This window comes from Trifolium pratense, linkage group LG3 (genome assembly GCF_020283565.1).
Source record: "Trifolium pratense cultivar HEN17-A07 linkage group LG3, ARS_RC_1.1, whole genome shotgun sequence".
Lineage (NCBI taxonomy): Eukaryota > Viridiplantae > Streptophyta > Magnoliopsida > Fabales > Fabaceae > Trifolium > Trifolium pratense.
The window spans coordinates 24,484,645-24,504,095 of NC_060061.1; the positions used below are offsets into that span (position 1 = coordinate 24,484,645).

Sequence of the window (19,451 nt, forward strand, 5' to 3'; positions counted from 1 at the left end):
GACCAATCCAATCTAATTTGTATAATTTGCTTCGGTTTGGATCCTTTTTCTTCCTAAACCCCGGCCCATTTCATTATCGAGCCCTCAATTTAAAAATACTGCCAATACACGAAAAACAAATATGAAAGACGAAGATATGTAATTATTAAACAATTCTAACATAAAAAAATAGTTGGGGAAATTACCCCTATTGTTAACTTATAATGTAAATTCCTAAACAAAATTAGAGGCTGCCTACATTTCATTACAAATATATTATTACTTGTACTGGTCGATATTTCTGCGCGAAAACAGATAGCTGTAGACACATCTGAAGTAGAGAATCCGGATCCTTGAACCATATGAATAAATTATGGTAACACATTGCTCTACCAAAAACTACATCAAAGGAGAATACCGAATAATTTGGCAGAAGCTGGAACATGCAGAGGACATTTTAGAAGTGTAAGTAAAATCTATCTATAGAGCTCCTTTGCCATGTTTACTTGTGTAAATTGCTTTCATAATAATATAAGAAGCATTGGTGATAAGTTAGTAAATAGAGTCCTTCCTTCAAGATCGGTTCCCGAATCCAAATGGTGATTTGGTTCTACTACCGCCTTCACCGTACATTTCATTCCACTTCCTTAGCTCATTCATGCTTGTTGCATCATACGCAACAGATGGACCCACCTACGCATGTTAACGTGTCAGTCAATAAACATTTGGAGAACTACAAATTGGATGCAATTTTTATTTCAGATAGGAACATAACAAATTAAAACATAACAGTTAAAAAAAATTATTGTTCAAAAAAAGTTAATTTTTTTTATGTACCTTGGATTTTGCTTGTACAAAATCATCCAAATTAAGAGGCCTTAATACTGAAGTTGTAGTACCATCGTCTCTCTGTGTAATCCAAAAGATAGCACCATGTTAGTTAGCAGGCAAATAAATTTGATTGAAGTAACAACATAAGCAGCAGTGAAATCAACATAGGGAGAAGTCGGTTTTAAGTTATTTGAGAATTATTTTTTTTCTTTTACTTTGAATCTAAAAGTACAGACTAAGGTAAACAAAATATGAAACAACGTGATTAAGTGAGAACCCTAACCTACATTTGATATTACAAGAAATCCGAGTCGGTTTCGTGTATTTACTGCACATCTACTAATTAAGAAAGAACAATTACCTTCTTTTCTTCTTCTAAGAGCTCTTGAACCGGTCGATATGCTGCAGCAACACAGAGGTTCTGCCAAATGTAACCACGAGGAAGTATGAGATACATGACTTGGGACCGATATGCAAAGAATATTAGGCATTGCAGCATATGAAATGCATGAAAATATTACACATTATGTTCGACCACATGAGGAATCTGAGGGATGGGAGGTAAATTAAGGGAGCATTCTCAGCGAACCTCTCCACCCCCAACACCCACATAGAATCCCTCACGTGATCCAGTATAGTGGTGCGTAAAATATAGCAGTATTCACCTTCAAATCACTTCCAGAGTAGCCTTCGGTCAAGTTAGCAAGTTTGTCATACTGAAAATCAGAATTCAGATTTTCTTTTGCAAGAAATATTCTTAGAATCTTCTTTCGATTTTCAGCATCTGGTAAATCAACATATATCCTATACAAAAATACAAGCTCAGTCAGCAGAGGTGTACTTCTCGTACTTATCACCTACTTCCCTAATGTAAACATAACTTGACATTTAAGTAAACTGTTCTACAGTTTCAATGCTACATCAATATATTTAATGGAAGTCTTCACTAAACTAAAAGTTATAAACAATTTTTCAAGATGCTGGACCCTGAGAAAGTACCAGAAGACGCTATAGTACCAGCAGTAGGAAAGATATTTTATTTCTTATAGGGCCTGTTTGAATTGACTTATTTGAGCTTCTCTGCTGACATAACCACTAGTGAGACTTTAAGAGAACTTACAAAAACAGCTAAAGACATGTTCATAAGCTTATTTCCTAAGTTCCATGATAGCTTATGAAAACAGCTTATAGCTTATAGCTTTTGTTATGGAATAGCTTACAATAAATGCTTATATATAATAAGTGCTTATGCTGTAAGCGGCAAATTAAGTTGTTTATCCAAATAGGACCATAATTTATAAATTGTAAGAGTAAATCTTTGTAAGCTTGTGCTTAAGGAAGAGTATTAGGAAATAGGGAAAATATATTTATCGAAAAGTTAACTTCTTATGATTAGTTCTCATATTCTTATTTATCATGCTTCACTTCTTTATTAACTTATTATTAAAAATTAGGACTCTAGTGTGAGTGTGTGTGTGGGTGTAAGGATAAGTGTTTTGTCTGCTGTAATAATATTCAACATATCAGTCACATTATATATAATTTTGTTTTATGAGTAGAATTAAATCCTATAACTTCAACAGTTTGATTCTTAACACCCCCAATTTCTAAAGCAGAGTTAAAGACACTTGATCATTTTGAGATTATTTTTTTAATTTCCTGTTTTCACTGATAATTACAAAAGTGACACTGTTTTACTATTTTACAAAAATGTGATAATCAAATAGAAGATAATGGTCATAACCCTTCAACCAATATTTCTAAGAGGAATCTTACAATTTACCTTCTTGGTAAACGACGAATAACAGCATCATCAAGGTCAAATGGCCGGTTTGTTGCTCCAAGAATGAGGATTCTCTGATTTTCTTTTGACCTCAATCCATCCCACGCTGCCATGAACTCATTCCTCATTCTTCTAGTGGCCTCATGCTCAAAAGCACCACCTCTAGCACCAAGCAAACTGTCAACCTACGATATAGATTCTAGTGAGAAATCAACTTTCTAAGTCGTGATAGAGTAGATAAACCGATGAAGCGTGGACTTCAATACAACTTATTTAACAAAAGGAAGATTGACAGTATACTTCAGATTTTTTTTTTCACTTTTGAGGGTGCATTCCTGGAAAGTGGAGACTGTTTTTTGGCATTTATTGGTGTATTTTTTCTAAGTATGACTTTTAGATTGCATCGAATTTAAATCTATAGAAACAAACCAATTGAATGAGAAAACCAATGTACTGGATTTGATTCGTTTCTCTAAAACCTGATTCAATCAAGTCACAAATACTGCTAAAGAGAAGTGCTATATATTATGTTGCAACAATTTTTTCTCTTTTTATTTCAATTAATCACTTCAAATTTTCAAAAGCACCAATAGATGTGCAGAGGAGAATAGACATGGTTGGTCTTTCAAGTTCCACTTCAAATAACTAATGAAAGTCTTGCATTGCATTTTTTCTGTTGCATTATCAAATCAACATAAAGAACAAAAATATCAACAGGAAAAGAGATTGAAAACTCTGCAAAATTCAACGTACCAGAAAAAGTATATTCTATTTCCATAAAACTGTCATGTTTATAAAAGCAAAACTAAATATGAGAGAAGTTATGCATTCAGATACTCACTTCATCAACAAATATAATGACAGGTGCAAGCTTGCTGGCAAATGAGAAAAGCGCTTTGGTTAGTTTCTCAGCATCTCCAAACCACTGTACCAGCAAAGAAACAAATTAATGTCACATAATATAACATGGAACTTTAAACTGCTGGAACAATTCATACAGCAAAATTAATGAAAAAACTCAGAAGGAAATTCAAATTAGAAAAACTAGTTAAGTGTACACCCATTTGCTTTTAGACGCTCGTCTTTACATTCTCTGGAGTCTTTTCTTACTCGTCAATTGTCCAACCCATTCTTATAGTCATTGGTTGTTCCACATTGACGAAACCACTTGGAAGTTTAAAACTCCCTCTATGGTCAAATCTTTCATCAGACCGAGGTACTTAATAGGATTAATACAAATAACATGTTATAGACTATGAGAACTCACAAAGTCCTCCTGATGTAAATGTCAAGGCGTACTTTAGAACCAGTACCCAGCACATTTTTGCAAAGTAAGGAATCTAAGATCTTATGGGTTCCTTACAGCCAAGTTGTTTCTCCTCGTATGCTAAAAAAATGGCAAGAAAAAGGAAGTTATGGTTTATGCAGTTCTCTAGTGTATTTGGTTAGAAAGGAATGTGAAGCTTTCAAGGATATCTCTTTTCCTTACATTTGTTATTGAACTGGATTGTGTTTTTAGCTTTTCAGTGATGCTTGCCTGGGTACATTATTGTTTGAAAAGAACTTATATTGCTTGCTAACATACAGAGAGATTGGACTCCTTTGCCACAATTTTGAGTCACTTTGGCTTCCTTAGAATTTGGGTTAGGCTAAAATCAATCCTTGCAACACCAGCTTGTAAGGTGAGAGATGATTCCCACATATAAACTCATTTTCAGACGATATATGTGTTGAGGCAAAATCCTTAATTACGTTTTAAAGATAATAAACATTGGTGATTAAAGAACTAAAGGACTTTGATCCTTTTGGTTATCTAATGTGTGCTCTTGAGTGGTTACTTAAGACATGATTTTAATTATAATATCACCAAGAATCATGAAAGACATTGAACAAATAAGAGTTTAATCAAAGTTCAGAAGGTTCACATCAGAAGTTCAGAAGGTTCGCAACAGAGTTCAGTAAGTTCAACTTAGAAACTCGTAAGTATGAACATCAGAAGTTAGAAGGTTCGCAACATTTGCATCTCTCGTTTATTAGTATGTAACAGTGAGGTTGAGTGAAATGCAACTTCTATAGTGTCTCTTGCGACTTATAGGAGATTGTGATCCTGCTGAGGCTTAGAAAATACAGGTTGTAAATGTCTCAAGTGGCAGAACTGTAAGGTGCAGAAGTTGAGAAGGTTCTCAATCAAGCATCATAGTGGAAAATCTCACCAAGGGTGAGGACTGGAGTAGCCTACATTGGGTGAACCAGTATAATTTTTGTGTGTTGGTTTTTCTATCCTTTGACTCTTTACTTTAGGTATTTGTTCATATCACACAAAATAATCATTTTGATTTATTTAGTATTTACTTGACTAACCCTTCAAAACATTCTGAAGTTAACAAACATTATGATCTTTCCAAGTTTCAACTTGAGAAATAATTTAAGTATAGGTTCTAATTTTAAAACAAAGAAAAAAGCGACACAATTCAAACCCTCCCATTCTTGTGACTAATTCATCCACTTCAATATGACCCAGCGTGGAACAATTAACGCAATCCCCCCACACTCAGGACTAGACATCTGAAGCATGACCCAAGTGGCCTGTTAGCGGGTGGCCCAATGGATCTTATATAAGCCTTGATATCATAAAATTTGGAGTTGGGCATAACTAACTCTTAAAAAACGGCTTGTAAGATGAGGGATGACACCCATTTATAAACTCATGTTCAGGTCATATCTCATCCAATGTGAGACTCTTAGCAAGCTTTGTGTTTCGTTTTTCCTAAAAAAATATATTACTAGTTGGATATATGGATCAATTGATGCCAATAGACTCCACCAAAAGCCAAAAAAAAATTTGTACTTAAATTTAGAAAGTGAGGAGTGCTAGCAACACACTCTAACACACTCTCTTCTATTGGTTAAAATTTATATGGGTCCCATAAAAGTTATATGGGTCCACATTTTTTTATGGGGCCCATGTGAATTTCAACCAATAAAAGAGAGTGTGTTGGAGTGTGTTTGTTAAAGAGTGTGTTGCTAGCATTATTCTTTAGAAAGTATATCATGTGTTGTGTAACAAAGAAATCAGTATACACTTAAGGATATGAGCACACAGCCTAATACCTGCTCAGACCAACACCTAATTTTAGTTGCAATAAACTTATCAACTGAAAAAGGAAGATGTACTATAATCAAAATTACCTTTGACGTAAGGGTCGAACCAGTTATGCTGATAAAATTTGCACCAGCTTCTGTCGCAAGTGCCTTGGCCAGAAGGGTTTTCCCGGTTCCAGGAGGACCAAAGAGTAATATTCCTTTGCAGGGCTGACAAAAGTTTCTTCAAGTTTATCACACACAACAAAAGAGAACAAAATAATTGGTTACACTCAGAATGCGTACAAGAAACAAGGACCATTACCCGCAACAGGTTTCCGTGAGAGAAAAGCTCGGGCCTTCTCATTGGAAGAATAACAAGTTCCTGAAGTGCCTTCTTAACATCTTCAAGAGCACCTATGTCATCAAACTGTACACCTATTTCACCAGGAGCTACAACCGATGAAATGAAATTGCTCTCGAACTCATCCTTTGCAAGGTTCTGTTACCATATTTGTGTGATCAAAATCTACGTAAGAAAAAAAAAATACTGTACTTAGGATCACATATAAGTAAAAGTGAAATAAACCACATACCTTGAGGTTCTGAGAAGGTTTTCTTGACATAGTTTCCATGTCTTTCATCCTTGAGATTGCAATTTCAAGACTTCACGCAATGGAAAGAACAAACAAATGAGCTTTAAATTCTGCCTGAATACATATACAATAGAATGATGGGATTTACCCATATACCTTTCGCGAGGTATGAACAATTTTTCTCCTTTAATAGAAGGATGCAAGCATGATGATAAGTGATGATTTTTTGCCCAGCCTACTACTTTTTCAGCTTCTGAAAGAAAGAAAAAAAATCACACAAATCATGAAATGCAAACACATGGAAGTTTAATCAAGGCAATTATTAACAAATGCCTATATATGAAACCTGACAATTATTCAAAAGTATGATGTATTAAGTAAAAATAAAGCTTTATAAGTTCCCAATGTACTAAATTTTGTACTTCTCAGAAGTACCTTCTGATTTTTTTTAATTCCTTAACAGTATCCCTTAGAGAAGCTTTTTTTATAGGAACATGTTAATTGTTAGTGTGTTAGCAAAGCATATCCAAGATTCACTGGACACTCACACTCAGGTCACACTCTAGATTATAGTCCTAGGTGTGAAGAGGGGGTGTTAAAAATCCCATATTGGACGAGGTAAGGCCTGAAATGTGTTTAACATTGTACTCCCGTTTGCTCTAATAGATATTTTATCAAAAAACGAAAATGTCCAAGTTGTACAGTGGAATACAACACAGACACCTCTCTAAACTATCATATTGGACACATCTCCGACACTGACACTCCTTAGACACACCTTGGACATGTGCTGACCGCTCCTTATCAGTGTCCAATTAAAAAAATTGTGGCTCGGACACGGCTTGCATACAAGCCAAGAGAGAATGAGCCGACACCTACTCTTAGCTTGACACTACTCAATTTTAAATCAAAATATAACTTTTTTAAAATGTCAGCTAATATTATATTTAAATATAATAATATAACTTAACTATTAGTTTTAAGAGACACGGTTCTTCTTTGGTGTGATTTCGCTGTGTCGTGGTGTCTGTGTCGTGTCTATGTCAGAGATAGTGCTGCTTCATAGGTAGAAACCGTTTGGAGTTGATCAACATTGAAAGAGAAAAAGATGTAATATATGAGAATAAAACAACAAAAACTTCAAATAAGATTATCATTTTCTGTTGTCCTTCTCATCATCATCAACCAACCGATCAATTGGATTACCAATACTTCTTAAATGAAGTAACCCATTAACAAATATATTTGAACCACAAAATCAAACATTAAAGCTTTTTTGTAGCCACTTTTTTAATCATCACTCAATATCAGATTAGTGTAATAGTGGTCTGACTCAGACTCAGTAAAACAACCACTACATCCATCATAACTAAAATGTGTAACAAGTGATACAGTACTGAAGTTAACGACAATCACTTACTTTGTTTTGTTAAAATGATGCCATCGGTATTCACATGCAAGAGGTCGATGCATGATAGATGATTTTCTTCAAGAACCTGCAACATGAAAATCTCGCGCAATAAATGCTTAATATTGAGGCTGTAAAATTCATTTGTAGAAAAAATACTCCAAGGGCGACACATTTGACATATATATATTTGGCCTCTATAAAAATGCCAGTTTACTATTGATATCTCTATTTAAATTATATTTGTTGTTCATGCATTAAGAAAAATAGTGCTTTTATTTGATTTATTTGAATAAAAACGAAGAGAGAAAAATATTAAGCCAGAAACAATATCATAGTATGACAATTTTATTGAGAGAAAAAGATATTTTACACTACACACACACTGATAGAGGAGGAGGTGTTGATATAAATAATGCTGATGAGGTGGGCCTTGATTATGGCCCAAAGCCTAAGGTGTGGAGAGTGAATGCAAGGAAGAGAAAGAAGAATGATGTGGCTGCTTGATGGGTGAAAAGCATGTGCGTGAAGTGAGGAAAGGAAGCTTCTATATATTGTACTTGAAGGAATGAGAGTAGGTAGCCAAGTTTTCTGATATACTTGTGGGGTCACTTCTCAGTGATTTTAGGAAGCCTGTGCGCTTTGGGATTGGTAGCTGTCGCTATCGATTTGTTATCTTTTCTTTTCTGTTATTTCAATTCCATAAACATTCTCTTTGTAATTGTTCTTTCAATCAATACAATTGCAATATTCTCCCTTATTCTATTCACTATTCCATTCATTTCATATTCTAGAACCCATCACACACACACACACATATATATATCAAAGTAACAGTAAATGCTTCAGAAAACTTAGAATTACCTTTCGTAGTTCATTCAGATTACTACGTGAAATCACAATTTTCCTGTCTTCCTCGAGTTGTTTTTTGAATACTGTCTGTAGATTCTCCTCCTATAATGTATCATACAGAATATCAGAGAAATCATGACATAAACAAAGTAAATATCAAATATGCAGAACAGAAAGCAAATTAACAGCAACTATTAGAGTCATTCTTATCAAATTGTACATGAGGTCAAAAGCTTAATAATCCTCAATATAACAACCTTAAAGGCGACACAAATCCAATCAACAGTTAAACTAATACATGACTTCTGTGTTAATTTCAAGAAGATTTAATTTGTGAAAATGTTTCTGTTTTCAATTTTCATTTACTATTTTTACTTATAATTGCAAAGTGCTGCATTATTTTCACTTTGTTCCTTGTTTCAGAATACAAATTTCTTTCATGATACTTGTTTATTGGCATTTTATTTTATTTTTTTGGAATACAAGATGGCATAAGCCCAAACAGCGTTTAATGTTTATTGTCTGTACAGTAGTGGTAGGGATAGTCTACTGAGATTTTATTTTATTTTTGCACGGCAAATATAATATTATTAATAACCGGTCTCTGCACAAGACGAACAGAGGCCGGGAAAAACGAAACTACAAAACACAGGCGCCGTATATAAGCGGAACACCGATGAATGTACTGAGATATTTAAACTTTAAATGTTTAATATTGGCGTTTGCCGTTTGGCATGTGTCAAAACCCTCGAAGTATTAGTACTTCATAGTAGTTTTGACAAAAATATTACTTTTGGTGATTGATTCATCATGATTACCTTATGTGGATACAAATACAAAACATTACCTTAGGTGGATGTACACTAAAAACATTCGAGAAGAGTTTGTTAATTTCATCATCTTCTGATATCTTTCCCTCTTTGAATCCATCAGTCATGTGCTTCAAAGAAAGAGGCTGTAAAAAAATATGAAATGAATTTGATAATAGGACCAAAAATCATTTGGTGATTTCCATAATGATTCAGTTATGATTTCATTGACCACAGATCACTTAATCCATATTCAACTCAACAGTTGATAAACAACAGGACAGATTACATTGCACTAAGGTGGTAAAAAATTGCAGAAGAAATAATAGTCCACAAATAGAATAATCAGAACTCGAAATAAAAATAGTATAACAAAGGAACATCAAACGCATGGGAACATGAAAGCAATTTAAGACATCAAAGCAATGAAATTCTCAAATTCATCATCTATATCTTTTGTTACTCTAGATAGAATTCACTCAGAAAAAATTAGCACAAATCTTATAAAACATTGCTAATATTGATTGTTGACATCTATTTTTCTTAATGTAAACAAACAAATATTATTACTATTACTAATAGGAAAAGAAAAAATATACATATGGGAGGAAGGATAAGGCTGACATCAATTTCAATCGTGCATAAATTATAGAGTTACATTTATTGGCATGCTATAGCCTATATAGTTCAGAATGATAGTTATTCAACAGCAGCATAATTTGAACCCAAAAACGTTAAACCCTATGGAATATTTAAAGCAATGCATAAATTTGTAGAAAGATAGAAAGCACTACCAGCTTAGTAACACGTCCGAAGTTTGGAAGTATCATCGTCTGACAAACATTGCATACGATCAAGGAAGAAAGTTAAAATGATATTATTTGCCAAATGGAATCAATACATCTGAGTCAGACCTTTAGAATATATTACTTCATGAAGAAAAATAACAATTAAAGCTTACTAATTTTTCTTTCTCCTTTGATCCTGATTGAACTTTGCTTTGCCCGCAAATCAATACTACTGGACCAGATAACCGGTCAAAAATCTCCTCAACCTTGTTAAAGAACTCATTCCGGCTTGACTTAGGAACTGATTTATGCAACCACTGTGAACTATCTGGAAAATAGACTATAAGAGGTTGTTTGGAATTCAAAACCTGCAAAAGCAACATATCATTAAAAAAATATTTTGATTATCTTATTATGGGATTACAAATTATACAACATTACCATAGCACCATACCTCACATAAAGCCTCCATTGCTATATAGCAATCCTGTGATTGAGCATCACGATCATTCTCGATGTCCTTAACTGTTTGAATATTAAAAAATTCTAAGTTTGCTTATAGTCAGGAGAGCTAATATATTCTACTATCCATAAGGGAGGAGTGAAGTTCACATACTTATATCAGAGTAGCTGCAGCTATAAGTATAATATTCTAGAAACTTTCTCTAAATCCTAGGACAGAAACTAATAATTCAACCTCTGATAATAAGTTTAAAATTTCTAATAACTTAATCATCGACGCATAGTTGCACTTATTTAACAGAGAATAAGATAACATTACGCATTGACTAGAAATATTACATCATTCGGTTCAATTAGGCTAAAAGATACTTCCTAAAAAAAAGCACAGTTGGGAAAGAAAAAGAAAAAAAACTCCATTGCACAGTAAGAGCTGACACCTATCCGGCGAATTAGTTAAATTGTTCAAAATTAAATTTGCAAACATAAAAATATTTCTCTAATAATTAACTAAACATAGAAAATACAAGGAAGCTGACTTTAAAAGTTAATAAGATTGAAGTTCTTCAATATTTTGAATGAGAAGAATGTACCATTTATCCAATAAACTGATGGTTTTTTACGATCGTTGTTAAGGTTTTCAACCTCACTATCATTAGCCTTCTCTTCGTTAATATCCAAGATGACGGCAACTCGATCTCCATTAACCTCGTATACCTCTCCTCTCTGACCATTATTTAAAAATACATCCCTGCAATATTTATATATATACAGTTGGTTAGGTGACAAAAAAGTAATACCTGCAAGCTATAAGCATATCTAAAAATACATCCCTGCAATATTTATATATATATACAGTTGGTTAGTTGACAAAAAAGCAATACCTGCAAGCTATAAGCATATCTGAAACCTACAAGTCTCATTTGCATCCAATATGTTGTTTATATCAACATAAAATTATTTAAAGAGTGATATTAAAGGAAACTCACACCATAATTTTAAATGTGGCATAAGATAGAAGAAAAATGAATCTTATACATCCTACTACCAATCAGTATTTAGTATTACACCTTAGTATCAGATATAAAATCAATAACCAGAAAAGGAAAATACACGAGGAAAAAACATACAAGATGACCAAAGAAGCAACATATAAAATACACAATGTCACGTCACATTTACGGCAAGACGTTCCCATCCTATGAAAATTTAATAACAACGAAAAACAAGAATAAAGATTTGCAAAAATGTATGGCCAGAGATACATCTCAAAATGCAATCAACTTATCATGCCATCTACCCTGATAAAATATACAACATAAATAATCAAACTATCCCACAGATGCTAATAGAAAATGTAAAAATTATTAATACAAACTCATTCATAATCCATTCTTTCACTGTTGTTTTGACTCCATCCCCATCATTTCACCGAGGGGAACACCGTGATTTCCTCAAAGCAGTTATATATATATATATATATATATATATATATATATATATATATAACACCCAAAATAGAAGCAGAAGCCTAAAGCAGATTGTCTTTAGCGGCACTGATGTAAACATTGCACTCACAATCACATGAACAGCTACTGCTAGCCAGATGTTAAATTGTGTTGTAGCACAAGGTGCACAAATAGATAATAGGGAGAGGAGAAATAGATTAAGATTTAATTGTAGTCCAACCTATGGCAAACTATAGACTGAACATGGACAGAACAGAGGGGATTAAATATGATAAATGAAAAATACACGGAGTAACTGCACCAAACTCAAAGCCTGGTCCTAATACAACCAATCACTAACTCGGATTTACAACAATTTAAACACTGATTTCCAACATACTCATATGATTATTAAATTCCTTGATGGGTTGAATTACTTTCTTTTTCAGGTCGGGCTTTGATCAGCACAAAACAAAATCAGTTTAAATATTTAACTAAAATTAGTTTTTAGGAAAATGCCAAAAGGTGAGAGAGAGAGGCATTTGACAGTTTGATTCCTACACACAGGGAAAAAAACTTAAAAACCCACCTTTCCATAATAATATAAGCATTAGTTGGACCATCAGACGTCGGTATCTTCCCCAGTGAAATCCTGTGATAAAATTATATATGCCAATGTCAGGTGAGTGCTAACTCAAAGTCCTATGGGGATGATGCATTGGTTTTACAAGAAACAGCCAGGGAAGCTTCCCTAGAACCACACCTGCAGTGCTCAAAATATCTGAGAGCCTGCTCAATATTGTCTAATATTCCCTCCGTCCCAAAATATGTCACTTGAGCACTTCGTACACGAATTAAGAAATGTAGTTAATTTTGTATTTTGTATCGGACAGATAAATTATGAGTTACATTACTTTACAAAATTATTTGTTAAATTTGTGATTGTGTCTAAATCAGACTACACTTAACTAGTGCCCTGGGGCACTGTTTGGCATTTTCCTATAATAAATACAATAAATACTAACTGATATGACTTGCTAATTCTAGTCCTACTAATAAATATTATGATTTGATTATTTGATTCTAACACTCCCTCCCAACCAAAAGCTTACTAAGCTTTCAGCTTGTTATAACGGGTGCGAAGGTAATTAAAATCAAAATTTTACTCAAAATCGAGAAAGGGGGAGTAAAATTGTAAATCGTAGAATCATTAAACTAATCATAAGATTATACAAAATTCATAAAACTCATAAGCATTCGCCAATTATTGACATATACCAGTGTTGTCATATGGCAGCCATGGCATGCGGAAAATGCCATAGGCAATTTGTGAAGGGATGCCCACTGGCATATATAGTTCCATCACAAAGTTCTCAAATAATAATAATACTAATAATAAAAAAAAAAAAATAAGAGGAGTGCTAGCAACACTCTCTTTTGAACACACTCTAATACTCACTCTCTAATTGGGTGAAACTCACATAGGTCTCACCACTTTATGTGGGTATTTCCAAAGTGAGAGACCCACATGGATTTCAACTAATTAGAAAGTGAGTGTTAGAGTGTTGGAAAGAATGGTCATAGCACTTCTCTAATAATAATAATAATTCCACAAAATAAAAAGGAGAGGGGAAAAGACTATGGCACATCATGAGCTCATAATATAGAAAGTAGAAACACATTATGAGCTCGTAATATATGCTCCTAAAAATCTTATATATTGAAATAAATCAGTATATGAAAACAATTCAGACACAATTTCCTCTTTGGAGCTCTTAGGATTAAAGAATTCCAATTTCAGAGGATTAAAAAAGAATAATAACTTAGATTTGGGATTCATATAAGTCAAATCTACCACCATCCAACAGTATCGCTCTGAACATTTGGGCATGGGACAAACTCAACCCCACAAAACCAATGTGGGCCTTTCAACACACCCCTTTAAGCCCAATATTAGACATCTGAAATGTGGACTAATACGGTAGGAATAACATAGATATCAACACACACCCTCACACACAGAACTGGACATCTAGAGCATGGACAAATGTGGGTAGAATAAAAGAGATATTGGCCCAATAAAATATCTAAGATAGCCTCTGATACCATATCAGAATTTAAACTTGGAGCCTAATCTAACACCACAAAACCATCTTGGTAGGTGAGAATTTCCTAAGCCTTATTAGCACTAAGTCATATCTTTATTGTTTAGTCAATGTGGAACTTTCAACAATCACCACCAACCCCTCTATGATTACCAACACTACAACCACATACATTGCCGCAGCCATAACAACAGGCATAAAACAAAGCACAATATGATAATCACTTGTGCATCATGCCTACAGCGACTGGCACTATTTGTACGACAATATGTCTTATTAATGAACAGAAGATCCGTTATTGTGTTCATTAAGGAATTAAGAATTTTATCTATTACATTTACGGAGTTGAGTCCCACAAAATAAAATCCCAACAAGTCATCGAGAATCTTTGAAAGTATGGTCTATAACACTTCCAACGTGTCATTTATGCAGTTCTCTAGTGTACAGTACGTGCATTAATAAGGGGTCTATTTACTGGTGTATCGTTGCATATTTTATGAAATCCATTGATGCATATGTGATTTCTCCAATGCTCTGTTCTGTTTCAAATAAACTCTATCTTTTTTTTTTTTTGAAGCAATAAACTCTATCTTTTAATATTCAAAAAATTAACACATTTACTCCGATTCTTTCTCTATTTGTTTTATTTTGGTTTGTCTACTTAGGAAGATATTTACCATCCCTCGGTGCATTATTATCATTTCACTCTATCAGGGTTTTTAATTTTATTTGAATGGAAAAATGAAGCAATTATTCCATTCATTTTCTACTAATTTTGTTGTTCTCAGTTCTAACCATTATCAAATTGTCCATCAGTTTGCTTACAAAATGCCTACCGCAATTATTTATCGATATCAGCCATATTGACGCGTGACAGAAAAGTATAATTGGGAAGCACGCTTATCCACACTAGAATCAAACAAATATAAGACATTTTTCTTCAATAAACCAAATGAATGTCTCAACATATAAAAAATGCAATTTGTAGGAGACGATGGCCACAAAGTAAACATCTCATATTATAGGGGTAGAAGAAATAAGAAAGAATTGTTTTATTACCTATCATCGTCTGTAAGTTCAATAGAAGGCCCAGTGTACTTCACACGGTCACCTAAAATTTTTAACAAAGTAATAATAGACAATTATGTGAATGTTAATACAAATGGGAAAATGAAAGTAAATAGGTTGCAGGTAGAAAAAGGAGAAAATCATAAACAGCAAGCTCATATGTAAGATCAAAAATTCAACCAAGCTGAACATGTTACCTTTTCTTAGCTGACTTTCTGATTTATCAGAAGACTTCGCATCATTAGAACTCGATGACTCAGAACTGTCATCTCCACCAGTCACCATCTGCCAAAAGATTCCGAGGTACGAGGTGAGATCTCAAACTATCCATCATAAAATCCTCAATAAAAAGAATTTTATGTTTTATGACTTGTCTAACTGTCATATAAATTGAACATGTTCATATAGAAACAAAACTTATTAACTTTTCTAGTAATAATAAAATAACACAAAATTATCATCATTGTGTAGAAATTAAACTAATCTTTGGGTGAATTTTAAAAGCAGCTAGCAAAGAAATATGAATTAACACTAGCATCAGAATACCACTTTTTTTAACATCCAATATCTCAAGTATAACTCTATGCACCAAAAGCTTCCAAGGCTGCCAGATACTTCATCTTAATACAGAATTATCATCATTGTGTAGAAATTAAACTAATCTTTGGGTGAATTTTAAAAGCAGCTAGCAAAGAAATATGAATTAACACTAGCATCAGAATACCACTTTTTTTAACATCCAATATCTCAAGTATAACTCTATGCACCAAAAGCTTCCAAGGCTGCCAGATACTTCATCTTAATACAGCCACAAAATCCAAAGAAAAAAAAAATCTCATTACTTGGAAACTGATAACTGTATATACCTTCTCAAGTTCTTCAACATTATAAGGGACAAGTTTCTGAACAGCGGCCTTAACTCTCTTAAGGGCTGCTTCAGCAGATGCTAGTGCATCTTCATTATCACTTGCATCTGACTTCGCTTCAGTACTGCTACTCCACTCTTCTTCATTACTAGCATCATTATCATCCTCATTCTCTGACTCTAGAGCACCTTCTTCCCCAGATTCCGAATCATCCGACTCATAGTCTGATGATTGATCATCGTCAAGATCCTGCATAAAAATTCAGATGACATAATTTTTTTGCTTTCTAGCACCAGTACTATTATAATAAGAAACCATTGAATGACTTCAAATTTCTTCCGGAACTTACATAAGGAGCAAGGATGCTGCTGTCAAGCACCAACAATGGAACTTGTAAATCTTGTGCAAGCGCTCTAACTACTCTCTCGCGATAGAGCTCGGTGCCTGAATATAGAAAGGTAACAAAAACATAAAGACTCAAGCCAAAATTTAGAATGAACTTGTGAGTCATAGATTTTTGTGAAATAGCATCCATAGTAAAGAAAAATAAAAAAGAGGACCAAAATTGTAGAATAAATTACAGACCGGGAATGCTCTGAAGCAATATTCTTCCACTTGAAGATGCAAGGCGAGAGCCAAAACAAGATAACTTATTATGTCTCAAATGGGAAGCAGCACATTCCGTCAGAAGATTTTTCGTATGCTCACTACAAATGGAAATGGAAATTTCAGATAGGAGAAGCCATCAAAATTAAGAAACGAAAAATAATAAAGAATGTTAAGTAATTACGGTATGTGATAAGGAAATGTATCCCATGAAATGTTTATTTTCTCCCACGGAACAATTCTTCTCAAAAATTCATTTTTAAACTTGTCTTTTCTAGTCAGAAACGGTGATTCTTTCCTTTTACTTTCTACAGCAAGCTTCTCATTCTTAAGCCACTCCTCTTGATCCTGTTCTCCAAGTCGTGCATGAGCATTGCTGCATTTAACATCTTCCCTGGACTTATCTATCTGATTCTTATCAAAATTAGCTCCGACATTAACATGTACTTGTTTATTCTCACTTGCATTACTTCCATCACTTTTAGAACTAAAAGCGTGTATCTGAGTACTCCTAAGACAAAAACTAGGCCTTCTGTTCAGACCAGTAAAACTATGTCCAGATGAAACATGACTAGATGAACCTGAACCTAAAACATCTCTTCTAATAATACCACCGTGTGAAGAATATTCTTTCGCGGTGGTCTTTGGCCTAAGGAAGTATTTTGATGGCTGCAACAACAAAGCCCATCTCCGATCTCTGCACTGTATTCTCCTCCAGTACATTGAAATTTATTTCCTTTCTACAACTTTAACTGTCGCTGCAAAAGAAACACATCCATTAGATAATTTGTAGTCAAATAGCAGTTATAACAGTGCTGTAGCTTTGTTGCGTAGCAGAATTTGAACAAAGAGTTATTGTGTTCATACAGAACATAAACAAAAGTGAATAGTGTTCATATCAGTACATAATATTGCATTACAATTTCATCGATAAATAATGTTTTACTGAAAATAACATTGAATCATGCAACTAAACTACTTCATTGAAAATAAATATTCTTATACAAGATTCTAACTCACGTACAAATCAAGGTATTGCTGAAACCATATTTGACAGATTAGTAAAAATGAAAAATACTAGTTTCGACACTTTAAGCCTTAAAAATTATATTTTTACCACACAATACTAACAAAACAATGACATAACAAAATCCAAATCCTAGTTCCAATCCTCCGCGCCAATTGTCAACAAATAGGGAATACCTAAATTAACAGGCTATCCTGATAATTTCATAATCAAAATAAGCAATAACACTACATTATTATATATAAATAAAAGCTAAATATACAACCCACTTGGGTTGGTGCATTGGTATTGGCTTGAGACCTGGGAGTGTGCTCCTCTTGAGGTCTGAGGTTCGATTCTCTCTGACGCCAATTTGGGTGGGCTAATTTAGCTTCTTCAAAAAACAAAAAAAAAAAAAGCTAAATATCTTGAATTCAGAGCATATTCAGCAGAAAAGGAAACAATTCCTGAATCATGTGTTCATACAAAAAGACCTTATGAAAAATTGCACATTCAACAAGTTCAACAAGTGCAAACAATTATGCAAATTTCCTTTTAAACGATCTGAATACAATATTAAATATTATAGCAATCATAACACTATGCATGAAAAAATAACAAAAACACAGCAATTAATAATTCAATTCACAAACCAAAACACAAAATCCACATGCTACAGCTCCAACACAAAACAACTCAAACTATTAAGAAAAAAAAAATCATATTTAATATGAATAAATAGAAGAATAAAAAAAATAGATTAATAGGAAAAATCAATGAAAGAAAAGCATTGGAAAGGGAGAAGAATAAGAAGAAGACCTATTAGGATTGGGTTGATTGTGAAGAGAACGAGGTCAGGGTTAGGCCATAAGATGGTGAGAGAGAGCGAAAGAATGTGCGAGAGAAGCGTTAAGGTTGAGATAATAAGCACTTATTAGGAAAAGCACTTCGTGATTGTGCTGCGTTTGTGAATGAATGAATCGAGTGCAAACAAATTATGTTGTTTTTGTGTTTGGAAGGGTAACTGGTGTGTTCCACTCGCTCCTCCTCGTGCGTCGAATAGGTTTTTGCTTTGTGTTGTTTTTTAGATCTTGTTGGACAAGGTGTATATTAGGCCCAACTTAGTGTTAGCCCATTTATTCGTGGGCTTTGGTATGTAGGGCACTCCCATTTTTTCAACAAATCAAACCCTTAGTTTTCTCATGTGCCTTGCTCATTTTTAGTTTTTTTTTTTGATAGATGAAATGGCAAAGCTATTGAAAATTCACACACACAAAATGAAATGATCAGGGTTCGAATCTTGATCCTGACGTTCGACACTAGCTGGACTGGGCAATGGGCTTAAAGGCAAAATCAAACTAGCCCAATTAATATGAGAAAGGAAACAGGCCCAAAACAATTAAATTCTAAACGTCCATTTGGCGATATAAGGCCTTGGCGAGGTAGGTGATGACGGATAACACCCATAAGACAGATTTGCATACGATAATAAAATATCTTCATCCTTCCCTGCCTCAGCGATTAACTTGGGAATGAAGAAACTAACTCCTTGAAACCGCCATAGCTTGGAGACCAAGGTTTTATTCCTACTTTCACGCTGCATCACCGGAAAAGGCGCTGAAGACCGGATTTGTAGGAACCCTTACTTGGAGAAGAAGACTAGAGGCTCTATAAATAGCTCCATACTTTCATTGGTAAAAGGAGCTTAGTCTGACTTATAAAACTCCCAGGGTTGTTGGGATTGAACTGAGTGTAGTCACACCATT

At 33.9% G+C, this 19,451-nt stretch overlaps 1 protein-coding gene across 4 annotated transcripts; it reads right to left on the bottom strand.

The window, feature by feature from the left end:
* Positions 1-122: 122 nt before the first annotated feature.
* On the bottom strand, positions 123-18,814 carry LOC123917738 (peroxisomal ATPase pex6-like). 4 transcript variants are annotated; one of them, XM_045969558.1, is made up of 25 exons: positions 18,505-18,814; positions 16,864-17,437; positions 16,659-16,780; positions 16,423-16,517; positions 16,074-16,322; positions 15,405-15,492; positions 15,199-15,250; positions 12,624-12,686; positions 11,180-11,337; positions 10,582-10,652; positions 10,301-10,495; positions 10,134-10,172; positions 9,378-9,485; positions 8,543-8,632; positions 7,691-7,766; positions 6,427-6,523; positions 6,271-6,340; positions 6,000-6,176; positions 5,783-5,905; positions 3,435-3,518; positions 2,594-2,778; positions 1,476-1,614; positions 1,172-1,231; positions 817-888; positions 123-672 (listed from the first exon to the last, which is right to left on the bottom strand). In XM_045969558.1, the coding sequence occupies exons 2-25, from the start codon at positions 17,400-17,402 to the stop codon at positions 553-555; spliced, it is 3,072 nt and encodes a 1,023-aa protein (XP_045825514.1). In that variant the 5' UTR covers positions 17,403-17,437; positions 18,505-18,814; the 3' UTR covers positions 123-552. The 4 variants fall into 4 exon arrangements, with proteins under 4 accessions (XP_045825514.1, XP_045825513.1, XP_045825515.1 ...); XM_045969557.1 differs by having other exon boundaries at positions 16,864-17,431; positions 18,505-18,754; XM_045969559.1 differs by lacking the exon at positions 12,624-12,686 and having other exon boundaries at positions 18,505-18,762.
* Positions 18,815-19,451: the final 637 nt, after the last annotated feature.